The sequence below is a fragment of the Centruroides vittatus genome, unplaced genomic scaffold (assembly GCF_030686945.1).
Source record: "Centruroides vittatus isolate TY-2023 unplaced genomic scaffold, ASM3068694v2 contig_18, whole genome shotgun sequence".
NCBI classification, from domain to species: Eukaryota; Metazoa; Arthropoda; class Arachnida; order Scorpiones; family Buthidae; genus Centruroides; species Centruroides vittatus.
Window position 1 is genome coordinate 7,121,491 of NW_027121101.1, and position 13,722 is coordinate 7,135,212.

The 13,722-nt window shown below is 32.0% G+C and overlaps 1 protein-coding gene across 3 annotated transcripts in view; it reads left to right on the forward strand.

Moving 5' to 3' along the window:
• The window catches only part of LOC136969654 (uncharacterized), a 176,096-nt gene extending 171,199 nt beyond the window's left edge, over positions 1-4,897 (forward strand). For 2 of the 3 annotated variants that reach the window (XM_067263939.1, XM_067263942.1), the window contains one exon: positions 3,725-4,897. In XM_067263939.1, the coding sequence (XP_067120040.1) occupies positions 3,725-3,880 (156 nt within the window). In that variant the 3' untranslated portion in view covers positions 3,881-4,897. Of the gene's footprint in view, positions 1-2,314; positions 2,379-3,724 lie in introns of all 3 variants that reach the window. The other variant, XM_067263940.1, reaches the window with a different exon arrangement.
• Positions 4,898-13,722: the final 8,825 nt, after the last annotated feature.

A 13,722-nucleotide genomic window follows, 5' to 3' on the forward strand; every position in this document is an offset into this window, starting at 1 on the left:
TATTAAGAAATTACCACTTTCTTTCGTATTTAAAAATATTTAGAACGAATTTTCTTTATTTTTCTTGCGATTTTCCACGTGTCACGTAAATTTCTTCATAATTAATTAATATAATAATATTGGACAGTGTAAACACCCGTAATCGATATTTAATTAATAGTAATAGAAGAAGAAATAGGTATAGTGATAAATATTTTCGAGTAAAATAAGATGTCAAAGGAAAGAGAGAAATGTATTCCGGTTTCATCTTTTATGTATTTATGCATTCTGTTATTCAATGCATGTAGACTCTGATGTAAAACATAATAATAATAGAAAAGAAATCTATATAATTTCATCTCGAAATGATTATATAGTATAAAAACAGAGAAAATGTGTTCGGTGTTTCCAAAGCATACAAATGAATAGATAAAAATAAAAACTTCCTGCCTACGTAGAGTAATTATCATATACAAATACATTTTCTTGTGTTATTTTTCGTAGAAATTTTTATTGTCCTTTTAATCGCTTGGGAAAAATAAATAAGTCTAAATTGCAAGATAATAATTAGGTCATACAAATTACATTTGAAAGTAGTAGTTAAAACTCTCTCCTTTTTTTCCTCTCTCCTCTCTCTCTCTCTCTCTCTTTTTTTGTCTCCCTCCCTCTTTCGAATAATTAATCGACAGGAGTAATGTAATCCTTTGTTTTTCTGTTTTATTTTATTTTATTTTTATTTTCTCTTTCCTCTTAGAAATCCTTTGGGAAATTGGCATAACAGAAATTAATTTAACTTAGTATGTTGTTAAAACATAAAACTAATTATTTTTCTTACAATAATCGTATTTATCTAGAGTTAAATGAAGTTTTGTTGATTTTTTTGATTTTTTGAACAAATTCGATATGATCGGGGGGTGGTTCTCTTCGCTATAAAAACTTATCTGAAGATGAAAAATAATTCTTCTCTAGTTAAAAAGAAAAAGAAATGAAGAAGTTATGACAGGCTCGTCCCTGTTTATGGATAATATCTTGGCTCCGAGGCTAGACGATAAATGAATAATTCTAAAAAAAAAAGGTCCACCGAGATATTTTATAAATGATAAAAAGTTAAATGGAGTTTTCTGTATTAAATTTCCAATGGTACACCTTAAAAATGCATAGTTACTATAAGAGAAAGTTGGTAAAATCCCACGAAACTCGAATTCAATTCCATTTATTGTGTGAGGACGTAGTTGGCGAGAGTAAAGAGGTTGAGAGCCAGATAGGGCTTCCACCAAATACAACCTGATGGGGTTCTATAATGGAAGAACCTCATTGTGAGTAAGGTAATCGCTGCTGATAGCAGAGACACTGGAGAAATCTGGTCTTCTCAATGGTGATGAAGGAGCAAAATAAATAGGAAAGGCAGTACCGCCAAGTCGTAAAAACCACTAGTATTGCAGAAAAGGGGTAGAGAACTATATCCTGAGTCTGTGGATGATATTGCATCCAAGCTTGTAAATCTTTAGCTAGGGGATATACTCTCTCTGCATATCCTGATTAGTTTGTAACACTCTGAGAAATTTATGTAGAAATTTAGAAATTTTTACCCATTTGCATTTAATTAAGGTAAAAGGACTAGTTTTTTCTTCTTCTTTTTTTTATTCTTTGTTTTAACTTTCAATCTGTTGAACTATGATTGCATCTCTTTGAGTACTGCAAAAGGGGCGAAGCAAATTGTTTAAATATTGACCTGCCTCCAAGGAAAAAATGACTGCACTGTAAAAGTGACTATAAAACGTCCGGATTTAGCCAACGGATGGTCATAAATATTTAATAAGTACTTCTTCACATATTTATCGAAGCTTTGAGCTATTATGCTTTCCACTATTAAATAAAAGATCCCCCCTTTGCTCGCTAGTATTTCTGTATCAGAATTCTTTGCCGCGAATAATGGTTCGTTAATATTCCTATCTACTTATTCAAGTAAAGTTTTGTTTTTAATTTGATTTTTGCCACTGTTTTCTGTTTAGTAAACCCCTTTTTTTAACTCCTCTTTTTCAGGTTTATTTTAAATTCGTCTGAATATTTTAGATGCAGCTGCCTATACTGATATAAAGGCAATCAATCACTAAGACTCCTTTGTATTTTTCTTTGATAAAACGTTTACTGCCATCTATTGCTGCAATTGCACATCTGGAAAAAAAATTTCAAATTCGAAAATTTGTTTTTATATAGTCATAAAAATTTTCTTTTTCTTCGAATAAATCATTTTAATATTAAAATAATTTCCATATATAAAAACGACGATAAGATACTGAATTAAATTCTTTTTTATTTCTTTCTTTCTTTCAAGGTAAACAAAGAAATGTGGCCAAAAACGTCGGACGATTTGTGAACAACAACCCTTTAAAATCGTAGTAAGTTACCTAATTTGTGGTTCCTCTTCTTCTTCTTCTTTCTGTAAATCGAAATGCATTAAATACGAAATGCCAGGTTTCATTTGTCACTTACCATCGATTCTTAAGGATAATTTCCTCGATAAATTAGGAAAAATGCCTAAAGTAGACGGCATATAACGCGCGCATTATACACGATATTCGCCCCGTTGTAGGCCTATATCCAAAGGATAGATCAACAAGTAAGAGATTAATGCGCTTGCCAAATGACAATATCGGATATTCTACTTTATTATCGAATGAGTATAAATAGTTAGCATCATCTAAGACCTCCTGTAATCATAATAAAGAGACTGCCATGTATTTTCCTCCCACTTATTAAGTCTAGCTTGGCAATTTACTCGTCCAATTTTATACGTTTGAATAAAGATAAGAAAGTTTACCAGGAAGAAAATGAGAGAGATTCGTTGATGTAATTAATAGAAGTTATTTATAGAAGAATTGCTAGATATTCCGTATAAAATGGAATAAATAAATATATGTAAGATTATTTTCGAAACGAATTTGTGTCAGATAAAAAGTAATAACAACAACAAGATTTTATTTTTGAACGCATTTTAATAAAATAAATCATGGATTCTATTTTAAAATCGAACGTAATTTTGATAAAACACACTTTGGTGACGTCAATGGCTGTCACGACTGCGGGATCTCGATTACAATAGCACGTGCCGTTACTATGACGACAAGTCAGCCAGGAAAAAAGACACGATTAAATTGGTAACGGTTACCGTAAAATGTTTTTTACCCTCCCCCTTTCTTCTTCTTCTTCCTCTTCTTCTTCTTCTTCTTTCTGTAAATCTTTAATTTTTATAGATTTTCACCATTTTTAGTGGGTCTGTAAACAACAATTAGCTACAATTCGCTTCCGATAATAATTCATCACACGTTCTCTCGGATTTTCCGTAACTTTCGACCTTTCTATTTTACAATTAATTCAAATTTAAACCGTAAATACGGTTAGCAAAATGCTCTCCCCTTCAAAAAATACGGTTAAAATTTCATTACTTAACATTCAAAATTAATATTATAGAAATTATAATGAATTTTAAATTAAAATATTTGTTAATATCGTAATGAATAATAAGTTTTTTCTTTTTAACTTGAGTAATTTTTATTTAAAAAAAAAATCTTCAGACGTCAAAGTTAAAATACGTTAATGTAATTGGTTAAGAATTTAAAATTCTGTGACGTTTATTTAAACGATTTGTCAAATCGTAATCTTATTGGATAAAATTTGAAATTAGATTTAAAAATTTTTTTTTTAATTTGTATTAAATTGCTGTATATTATTTAAATTTGAACAGATGAATTTTAACGGGGAAGGATCTCATTCCAACACCACCTATCCCTCCACCAATGGGAATGGTCCATTTTCGCCCGCGACCAACAACGACAAAAGGTGCTTTGGAAGAAAGATCCAACGGCCTGTTCGCGATCCTGGAAGCAATTGTTTGCAATAAAAAAACAAACAAACAAACAAAAATCACCTGTGATCTTGACAAATCTTCATCACTCTTTGCCTTTCCGTGAGGAATGCCAAACAGCGCACAAATTTCTCTAAACAATTCGAAATCGAAAAGCGGAAACAAGGTCAGTGGCTCCATCTTGTGACTGAAGAAGAAGAACTATTTTTGCATTACACGACCAGGATTCGAAATACAAAATAAAGATTTAAAAATAAAAAATAAAATAAAAAGTAAAAAAAATTATATATAAATATTGTGGTAACTTTGGAATATTTTTCATTAAAATGTGTGTTAATTGTGATCTATGTCAGATAAATTATGCATATAATTATATATATATATGTATATATATATATATATTGTTAGTAGAAGGATTCGGTATTTGCCTTTCCTTCCATAATAGTGTTTATGAACAAATGAAACGATTGTGTCAACTAGTGCCATCTATTGAGAGAAGTTATAACTAATGTATAGTGTAGTTGGTGTGTACATTTGTACAGTTATTCTATACAAAAAACAAAAAAACAATCATTTTTGTCAATCCTAAAGCCTATTCTAGCGCCTAATTTTACCGTATAAATAATTTAAAATAAAAAAAAATCGACACTTAATTCCGTTTACTCCACTTTTCAATATTGTTATTGATTAAAAAATGAACAACAACAACAACAGCTACTTTAAAGACGAGGAAAAACAATTGTCGAATCGTTGATATATTAATGTGTTATTAGTCGCGAATGTGGTGTTATTTTTTATTTTTTATTATTATTATTTTATTGTTTAGATGAGTAGAATGTTGTACGCCTAGTGCATGTTGGTGGCACTAGATGGAGCTACCAGTTTTGAAAGAGTAATAGCATATTGAATGTTGTAGGATTGATTTTTGCTAAATCCAAAATGTTGTTAAATGTAAATTGGAAAATGGCCAACAGCTGTGTCAAGATATCTGTTCAAAATCATTTAAGAGTCAAAATAAAAATTAAAAAAAAAAAACAAATTATTTATAAATTATGCTGTTTGTGTTTTTAGTTGCGTAAATGACACCCGGTTAATCCGCAGATAAATATATTAGAATATTTAATAAAATACAACGGAAGATATATATTCCATTTATACAGTATATAATGGCGGTTTATAGTTAATATTTCAAGCCCGAAACAGTAGCGTTATCGAGTAATATAAATATAATACAAGGGTACAAGAGCAATTCGATTATCCGGGGATAGAAAAATTTTGTAGTGGATTTACGATATTTATTCTAGAATTTATCGGCGCGTGAATAATCCGCGGATAGACGGATCTAACCGATCCGCATTTATATATATTTATCCCGGTGATATTTTTGTATGCGGAGTTATTCGAGCGTATTTTATTATATTCCGACTTAGATCATATTTTACAAAGTATTCCTTTTTTGGCCCGAGTCTCTAACATTGTGACTGACGTAGGGCGTATTTGATGTATTTTATTTCACCATCTGGCAATTTATATCGGACTATTATGCAAAAATAGCGACTATCAGCTTGACGTCTATAGTGGGTGGGGTGATTCCGGACATAGCAAAGATAAATTTTGTAAAAGTGTTTTCTGTCGGATGGCAGTTTCTCATTGCAGTCAGACAATCTATCTGTATTCTGTTATAACGTGGTTTCTCTTACTTGTATTTCTTGATCAATTCGGATAGATATGGCTTTTAAAAATTCCCTAGATTGCTTCCGTGATTGTTTTTTACTGCTTTATCACCATAAATCGCCTTAAATGTTCCGTTTTTCGTCCGATATAGGCTATTTGCACCGTCTTTTTTTCAAATGAAGGAGAACAGTGCGAATAACAGAGAAGGGTCGTTACTGACAACAATACATTTTCCAAATTTTTATTAACTGCACTTCCTTTTTTTTCCTACGATGCGGCCCTACATAAGCTTTTCCGATGCCCGTTTGGAGACGATTGGTACAGCGAGTATTCTTTCTTATATGAAAATTATCCGGATGCCTAACCCAGCATTCAACTTTCCAACTTTTTTTGTGGGTAAATAAATGATCCGGGTTTTGAATGGAGATTATAGAATCCCCGAAGGATGCCCCTCGTCTATTGTTGCTTTGTCGAGATCGCGACTGTGATCCGAATAAACAAATATAAATGCACAAAATCTACTTAAAAACCGTTACTTTCGAGAATTCTAATTGTCTCGACGGTCCTCACAGCAGAAAAAATGTATATATATATTTTTTTTAATGCGTTTTTTTACGAAAGCGGTTATTCTTTTCCATATTTCTTTTGTTAGAATTGTCTCTTTCAGAATATTTCGATGCGAAAACTATTTTAACTTATTATTAAAACTTTTAATGGGTAAAAAAAATGAAAATATAGTTGATAAACATCCGGATGTAAAGAATCTAACAACAATGTAACGTATTTTGAGAAAGGTGATTTTATTTCCTTTAATAGTTTCGTTTATGGCTTAAGCAATGACTCAGCCATCTTTGAACAGAATTATTTCTTTGTCGGAAGAGAGGGAGGGAGAAGCTACATTTTAACACTGAATATAAAATGTAATAACTTGCTGCAGTCACGTTTATTCATTTTGAAAATGGGATATGCCGAACTACAGTTTCCCGTTCTGTTTTTATTGCCTTACAACTTTTTTGTTAATCCGAAGTTCGTTTGCCATAAAATACGTCAGTTTGTTGCTTAACAATGACAGGAAAGTTGATTAGGGCAATAAAGGGAATTATGTTTGGCGAAATGTCCATTGTACAATAGGGTTGATATGTCATATATATATATATACACACACACATATACAGTATTTATCACTATCTAGAGAATGCATGATGGAGTGGTATCGTTGAAATGCAGTCGAAACACATTTTCCATAAGTTTGTGTCACAAAGCGAATATGAAAAATGTTACCGAAGTGATTTTTATACAGTAGTGTTCTATATACGATAATAAAACAGTATATCTTTAGGAAAAAAATGGAATAAAGGAATTTAAACAGAGTTAAAAATTAGATTTATTAATCATCCGAGATGGCTTGCGTCATTTTTCCTAATTAAAATTAATATTTATAATAGTTTACTGTACAGGTAACTCGGGGTCTAAATAAAGACTGTTGTAAATATGCGTTAGTCTCCTCTAACCTTATTCTATTGACATTGATGCGATATCCAGAAAGCAAGTTAGTGTTCGCTGAGTAGTCGTCTCGCATCTCTAACCTAAACTCCACTCGTTCATTATTGAACAGCACTCGGAACTTGATAGGGCTTGATAGGTTAATCATAGCGAGAATTTCGTCAATATGTTTATTTCATCGATACTAAATATATTTTATTATTAAAACTAACGTCGACCTACATTTAATGTAAAATGAGCTTTCACTGAATTATTCTTGGCGAGGTTCAACGGTTAAGAACGAAAGTTCAACAATTTTCTCTTCGTTCTTTCCATTGAATTTTGATATAAAATTAAATAAGTGACATATTTTGATGGAAGGGGATTTTATTTATAAATTCCGAAAATATTTATCATCATTATAGTTTTTTTTAAATAACAGTAAATATTTATTTATTTTCCTATTTGAATTATTTTTTTTCTTCAATCGAATCTGATTTATTATTATAAAAAGTTTATGAAAGTATATTATAGCTTCATTTAATTTTTTTAATTAACGTAACTAAATATATTAAATCCTCGTATAATATATAACTTAGTACACAGATTTATAAATTTATAAGCTTAAAAGCTAAATAATCAGTGCAGAGTTAGTCTAACAGTAAAATCTGATCTATGCACTCCTATATTTTCTTTGTGGATCGAAATACGTCCCACTCTGATCGATCCTACTCTTCAAACAAAATTAAAAAAAAATGGAAAACGGTACAAAATGTATGTTGAGAACATGAATTTGAAATGAAGAAATATAATTTTTGTAAAAGATTTTTATAATATATAAAGGATTTGGAATTTATTGATGGAATAAGACAACGCAACACAAGGGCAATCTGCCTCCCGGGAGGAGTTTCTACGGGAAACTGGCCTATTTGGATGTTAAGGGACATACTGGAGGCTTATGAGCAGAAAAGTGCACTTTATGACACAAAAAACAAATTATTTACGACCGAAAGATGGCTGAAAGCGAGTTCGATACCGCTCAACTTCTGTTTCTGGAGGGTGACACGAGTGATAGTTTGAGAACGTCACCGGAAACGTCTTATTATTTGAGAAATTTAGCAGAAAAGAGGACCCGATGTAGCACAGTCGAACTAGGAAAAAACAGAAATATGTTTTTCTGTCATAAATGTTTATAAGCAGAAAACGTCTAGTGTGTTCCTACCTTTAGACACACGAAAGAAACTTCACTCAGCTCAGATCTGCGAATAACTACTTGTGTTGTAATATATATAAAAAAAGAAACTTTGTTTTCTAACATTTGGATACCGTTTCGACAAATACTTTTTGTTGAGTAAACTTCATTTTCAACCTTCAACGGATCCTCTTTTTATCTAACTAGTGATATGTCGGCATTTGAATAGGCGAATTAGTCTACTCAAAAGCATACTACGAGCAGAAAAACAGAAAATATTTAGGGGTTTTCGATGATGTCGAGTTCAAATCTGGTAATTTTCAGAGAAATCTGATGGCTTAGTCATTAAAAATTGGAATTCGGCTGTGAATGGCACTTCATATTTAAAATTAGACAAAAAGATTATTTTAGATTATCGTTTAACCGAGAAAATCAATGATTACTTTTCGTTGAATAACCTCAATCCCCGCAAGCACGGACCTCCATTTGACCAATGAGAATGAGGCATTACACAGCGTGGTAATAAATACTAAACTGGGATATGCAATGGTTTCGAGTTTCAATCTTCGGGTTTATTTACCTGGAAATGTGATTGGCTGGCCGATTACCAAATTAGAATCCTGCAAAACACCACGAAAGCGCCAGATTCCTTTTATTAAACGTTCTTATGGCACCCTTGAGATTCAAAATTTCAGGCTAAACGCATTTCGTTTTTTTTTACAAAACAATCCCTATTTATTTACTTTTTCGACTCACTGATGCCCATTAAAAAGTAACACGTCAACGATACCTCAACCACCAAATACAAATTTAAAATGGTTACATTATTTTTTTTCTTTTAAATTTGTATTTGGTGGTTGAAGAAAAGATACTTCAACCATCAAATGGGCATCAGTGAGCTGAAAAGGCCACTGAAGAGCAGTTATTTTGTTTAAAAAAATCCGAAAATGCATTTCGCCTGAAATCTCAAGAGTACCATAAGAAGGTTTTAAATAAAAAGAAATTCGTGCAAGCCTCTCTAGTAAAATTGCAATGCAGTTATTGGACAATTTAAAATAAATGGCATGGTTCCAACAAGAAACTTAAGGATGTAAAATGGTTTAAATTTGATGATTGCTTTCCAATCATCAAATTTAAGTGTAAATTTAATTAACTTACTTCTACATTTCCATATCTATTTTCGTTTCGTTGATATTATGTATTATTACATATAATACAATAAATTGTTTTTATTATTGACATTACTGTGTTATTTGTAATCGCTTATGATTGTAATTTACCACATTCAATTCGAGTAATGCGGATATTTTATTATATCCGATGAGAAGTTTTATTTGGTATATATTTTTTTAAATTAATAAACAATACCACAATATCTACAATTGACACGAAGGAATGGATTCTGATAAAATAGCCGTTTCCTAAATGGAATAATATTGATAATGGTAAAATAGATTGATGGTCTGTCAAAATCTTGAAAAGATTTAATCCAACTCAATGCCATTCAATTAAATAATATAAAAGCAGTCAATTTGTTTCGATGTTTTTTCTTACAATAATCTCAAATCAAAATAATTCGTTTATTTACTTTTTTATTTAATTCTGAAGAGAAAATACATACAAAGTGGACTGTTTTTTAAAAAAAAGTACTCGTACTGTATTTACTAAAAGCAAATCGAAGCATAAAGAAGGAAAAGACGAAAGCTATCATTTGATACAGAGTGAATTTTCTGTTAAATTTTGATTTTTACAAGTAAACTTCAATTAAAGAAAGAAAAGTATACTCTAACATAATTTCTAAGATTCACATCTGATTATTTTAAAACTGTTATGCGATATAAAACAGTCTCTTGATCTAGCGGGAAAGGGCCTAAAACCACAAAAAAAAAAGTTTCTTGATCTGATCGAACCCTTTCTTCATAAAGAATTCGAATCCTACTTATTTGTTAGATCCTGAATATTTACCGTGGACACTCTTTCCTCTCCGTAGTCCTTTTACTTCTCTCATTTAAAACCTACTGGCCAAGTTCAATATACTAGATTATATAGCAATTTACTTGTTTTATCGCTTTTCAACTAGGTTTTCCAACCGTCCAGATTAGCCGAGACGAAAACTATTTCCATTTTCAGATAAAGTAGCAGTTATAAATAATATTTTACTATTTTTATTCGCTATGATAAGGCGCTTTTATCAGTCATTTCGGTTGTCAACTGCTACTAACTTAATGCGATTCTTATATTAGGTAATAAAACATACACGAGTATAAGCGAGTTATAAAATATTTGTTACAATTGAAAATGTAGTTAATTTGTAAATACTTTATGTAGCCTCATATGCAAATAACTTAATTATAAATAGGCTATAAATTCAGTCTATCGGATGACCGAGGCGCCAAAGGCGTCAGCCTGTCGCTCCCGGCACTTTTGAATTAGAACGAAAACAAGTACAGTATAATAACATTCTAGCTTTTAATTAAAAGCAAACTTTGCGTCACTGGCAGTGGCGCGTTATCCTATGGGCAAAATGGCAATTGCCTGGGACCCCCACAAATAAGGACCTCAAAACATGGATCTCCCAATCCAAATTTGCCTGGAACCCATGAAGCTATAAATCGCGCCATTCATCATTGGTGTATTAATTTGTGAATTACAACGCGTTGATTTTTTCACGTTTTGATACAAATCTGCCATAAATTTGAGAATCGGAAACAAATCTTGCATTGCTCAAATTCAAAATAGCACGAGATTGAATCAGGCAGTAAACCCGAAGAAGTTTCTTAAGCTTGTTAACAGGAACAACAGGAAACTTATCTGATAAGTTTCCTGTTGTTCCTGGTTATGACTACATAATTAGGCCAAGTTTCCATAGGAAAGTCCTCCGGGTAGCATTGGCGCGATATCATATGGGCAAAAACGCCCAAATTTTTGGAACGCCTGTGTGTCTAAGATCCGGATAAATGGACTCGTGACATTCTTTGTTTCGGAATCTGCCAACATATTAAACCTCTCTTATTGTATTACATAAAAAAAAAAAAAAATTACGAATATAAAGCCTATTGAAAGGAAGACATACATAATAGAAATTTCTGTTCTTATAGTGGGATTTTTGGAAGATCAAAACCGTTTTGATCTTTCAAAGACTTGAAAGCTACAAACAAGAAATTCACATTAATTACGAATTTCTTCTTTCTTTAAAAAATGAAATATGTTTTTATTTCGATATGTAGAAACCAAAATTTCTATAATTTCTTCATAAAAAGTACCATTTAAGATAAATCATTGAATATAAAATAAAAAGTTTATTATTATTAAATAAAATATATATATCCGGTTCTTATCCACACTTTTAAAGTATGTTGGCAATTTATGAGAAAATCGCCTCTTAGTTTCTTAAATAAAATAAAATATCTACTAATGTGAGGTAGATAATAATAAGGGCTTATCACACCAGTACTCTTCTTATTATCTACCTCATATTAGTAGATATTTTATTTAATTTAACCATAATAAGGGCTAAAAGCTATTTTTGTAATAATTTCTCAGTTTCTATTTAAAATACAGGAGTTTAAACACAGTCTCAAACTCTTCACGTGCGAAATATTAAATAAATGGATAATTAATTTTGGAGATTATTACACATATTTAATTATTCGTATTATTAGAAACATCGTATTTTTGACAAACCAAGGTACTATTATAGAAAAGTAAACGGAGATCATTCGTGGCATCCAAAATAACACGATGCGTTAAATACACTGAAGCTGACAGTTTAAAAAGAAAACCCGTCGAAGATTTTCTAGTGATGTTAGTCGACCAAAGTGTTCTCTGCCACCTAACACCATATAAGAAGAATATTTTAAAGCTTTATTACCTCCTAATTTTCCTTTGGCTTTCCCGTTTTATTAGAAAATTTTGGCACTCAACTATATATCCTAATGGAAACACTCGCATTTCGATTCTTCATTCTCCAGAGATGATTCTCAAAGCGGAGAACTTTCCTGCCAACGCTAGAACCCAACCGGAAATGTGACAACAGTCTTCCGAGTGTTATTTCACTTTTGAACGAACCAAATATTAGTTCAGTAGCTAATGTAGCTGCTTCCGTCATGTATCGAAAATGGAAAGAATACGAAGAAATCATTAAAAAACAAGTTTCAGACGGTAAAACAGACGCCGAAATAGATAAAGTAGTGATTCCATCCACAATAGAAATGTACTAAACACAATGCATCTGTAGATTCTGAACCTCACATAACAGGTTTTTCCAACGATTTTACACTCGATTTCGATGAAAATATTGACGATCGTTTTAATGTTTCGACGCACCGCGTGGAATATTTTAAATAAGGTTGTTGATTCTCTCTTAGTTTTAAATGAAGATGAAAAAATAATCTCTTGGCCATCACAGCAGAATGCTGCAAATACAATGGAATTTTTTTTAATATTCAGTCTGGTTTCTCTGGAATTATAACTGTATTGATGGAAAGCATGTGGCCATTAAGGCACCAACTGAAGAAGCAGCAGCTTATTTCAACATACATAAGTATTACTCTATCATCCTACAAACAGTTGTAATGAAAAAATGGTATTTTTAGACTGTTTTGTGGGTGAGGCAGGGTCAGTGCATGATGCTTGTTTTTCGACGATCAGCATTGCATGAGAGGGTAAACACTGGTGGTGGATTTTTCAGCCGTGGTCATATTTTGGGTGATTGTGCCTACCCGTTATCTGAACATCTGCTAACGCCATATCGTGATGGGAATCTTAACAGCGTACAATAAAAAATTATACAAATGTAGAAATATAATTGAGCGTACATTTTCACATCTTGTTGGATGGTTCAGACGGCTAAAATTTTTAGACACGTGTCGAATGGACTTGATTGTAAAAACAATTATTGGTGCATGCATTCTGCACAATATTTGTATACAAACTTATGAGGTAATAGAAGTAGATGTTGGTTTCACGCGCGAGCGATCGCGTTTGTAGGCGGTCGGACGAGATCCGAGAGACGTCACGCCCGAAAGAAATGCACTCAACAACGGATTTTCTAAAGAAATACCCGTTTATTTATGTAGAGCTATTTACACATATATACATACTAGAGTTTAACTATATACTGTAGTAATCAAATAGCATATTCGAGTGAAGATATCCGTATCGTCCTCAATTAAGTCGTGTCGGATCCCTCACCGACAGAGAGAGTTTACAATCGGACGCGAGGTGATATCTTAGAATTTCCAGAGATGAACCCTTTTCTTTGGGACTTCAAGAGGTGTAACGTATGGCGTTGGAGATGTTCCGAAGATTTTATAGATATGCAGGACGTTGGTAGCATGTCACTGGACGGGGGATAGCATCTACATAGATGGATATAAATCCAACAGTTGTCCGATGTCTTAAATAGTTGAACGGCAGGACCAACGAACTCTCTACTTGTCGCCATCGATTCCCTTATTTTATTTTGGGTGTTTTCCCTCACTGCTCATGCCCTTTTTTGGTAAGGGTACGTCCAAAGCGCCGTTCGGTT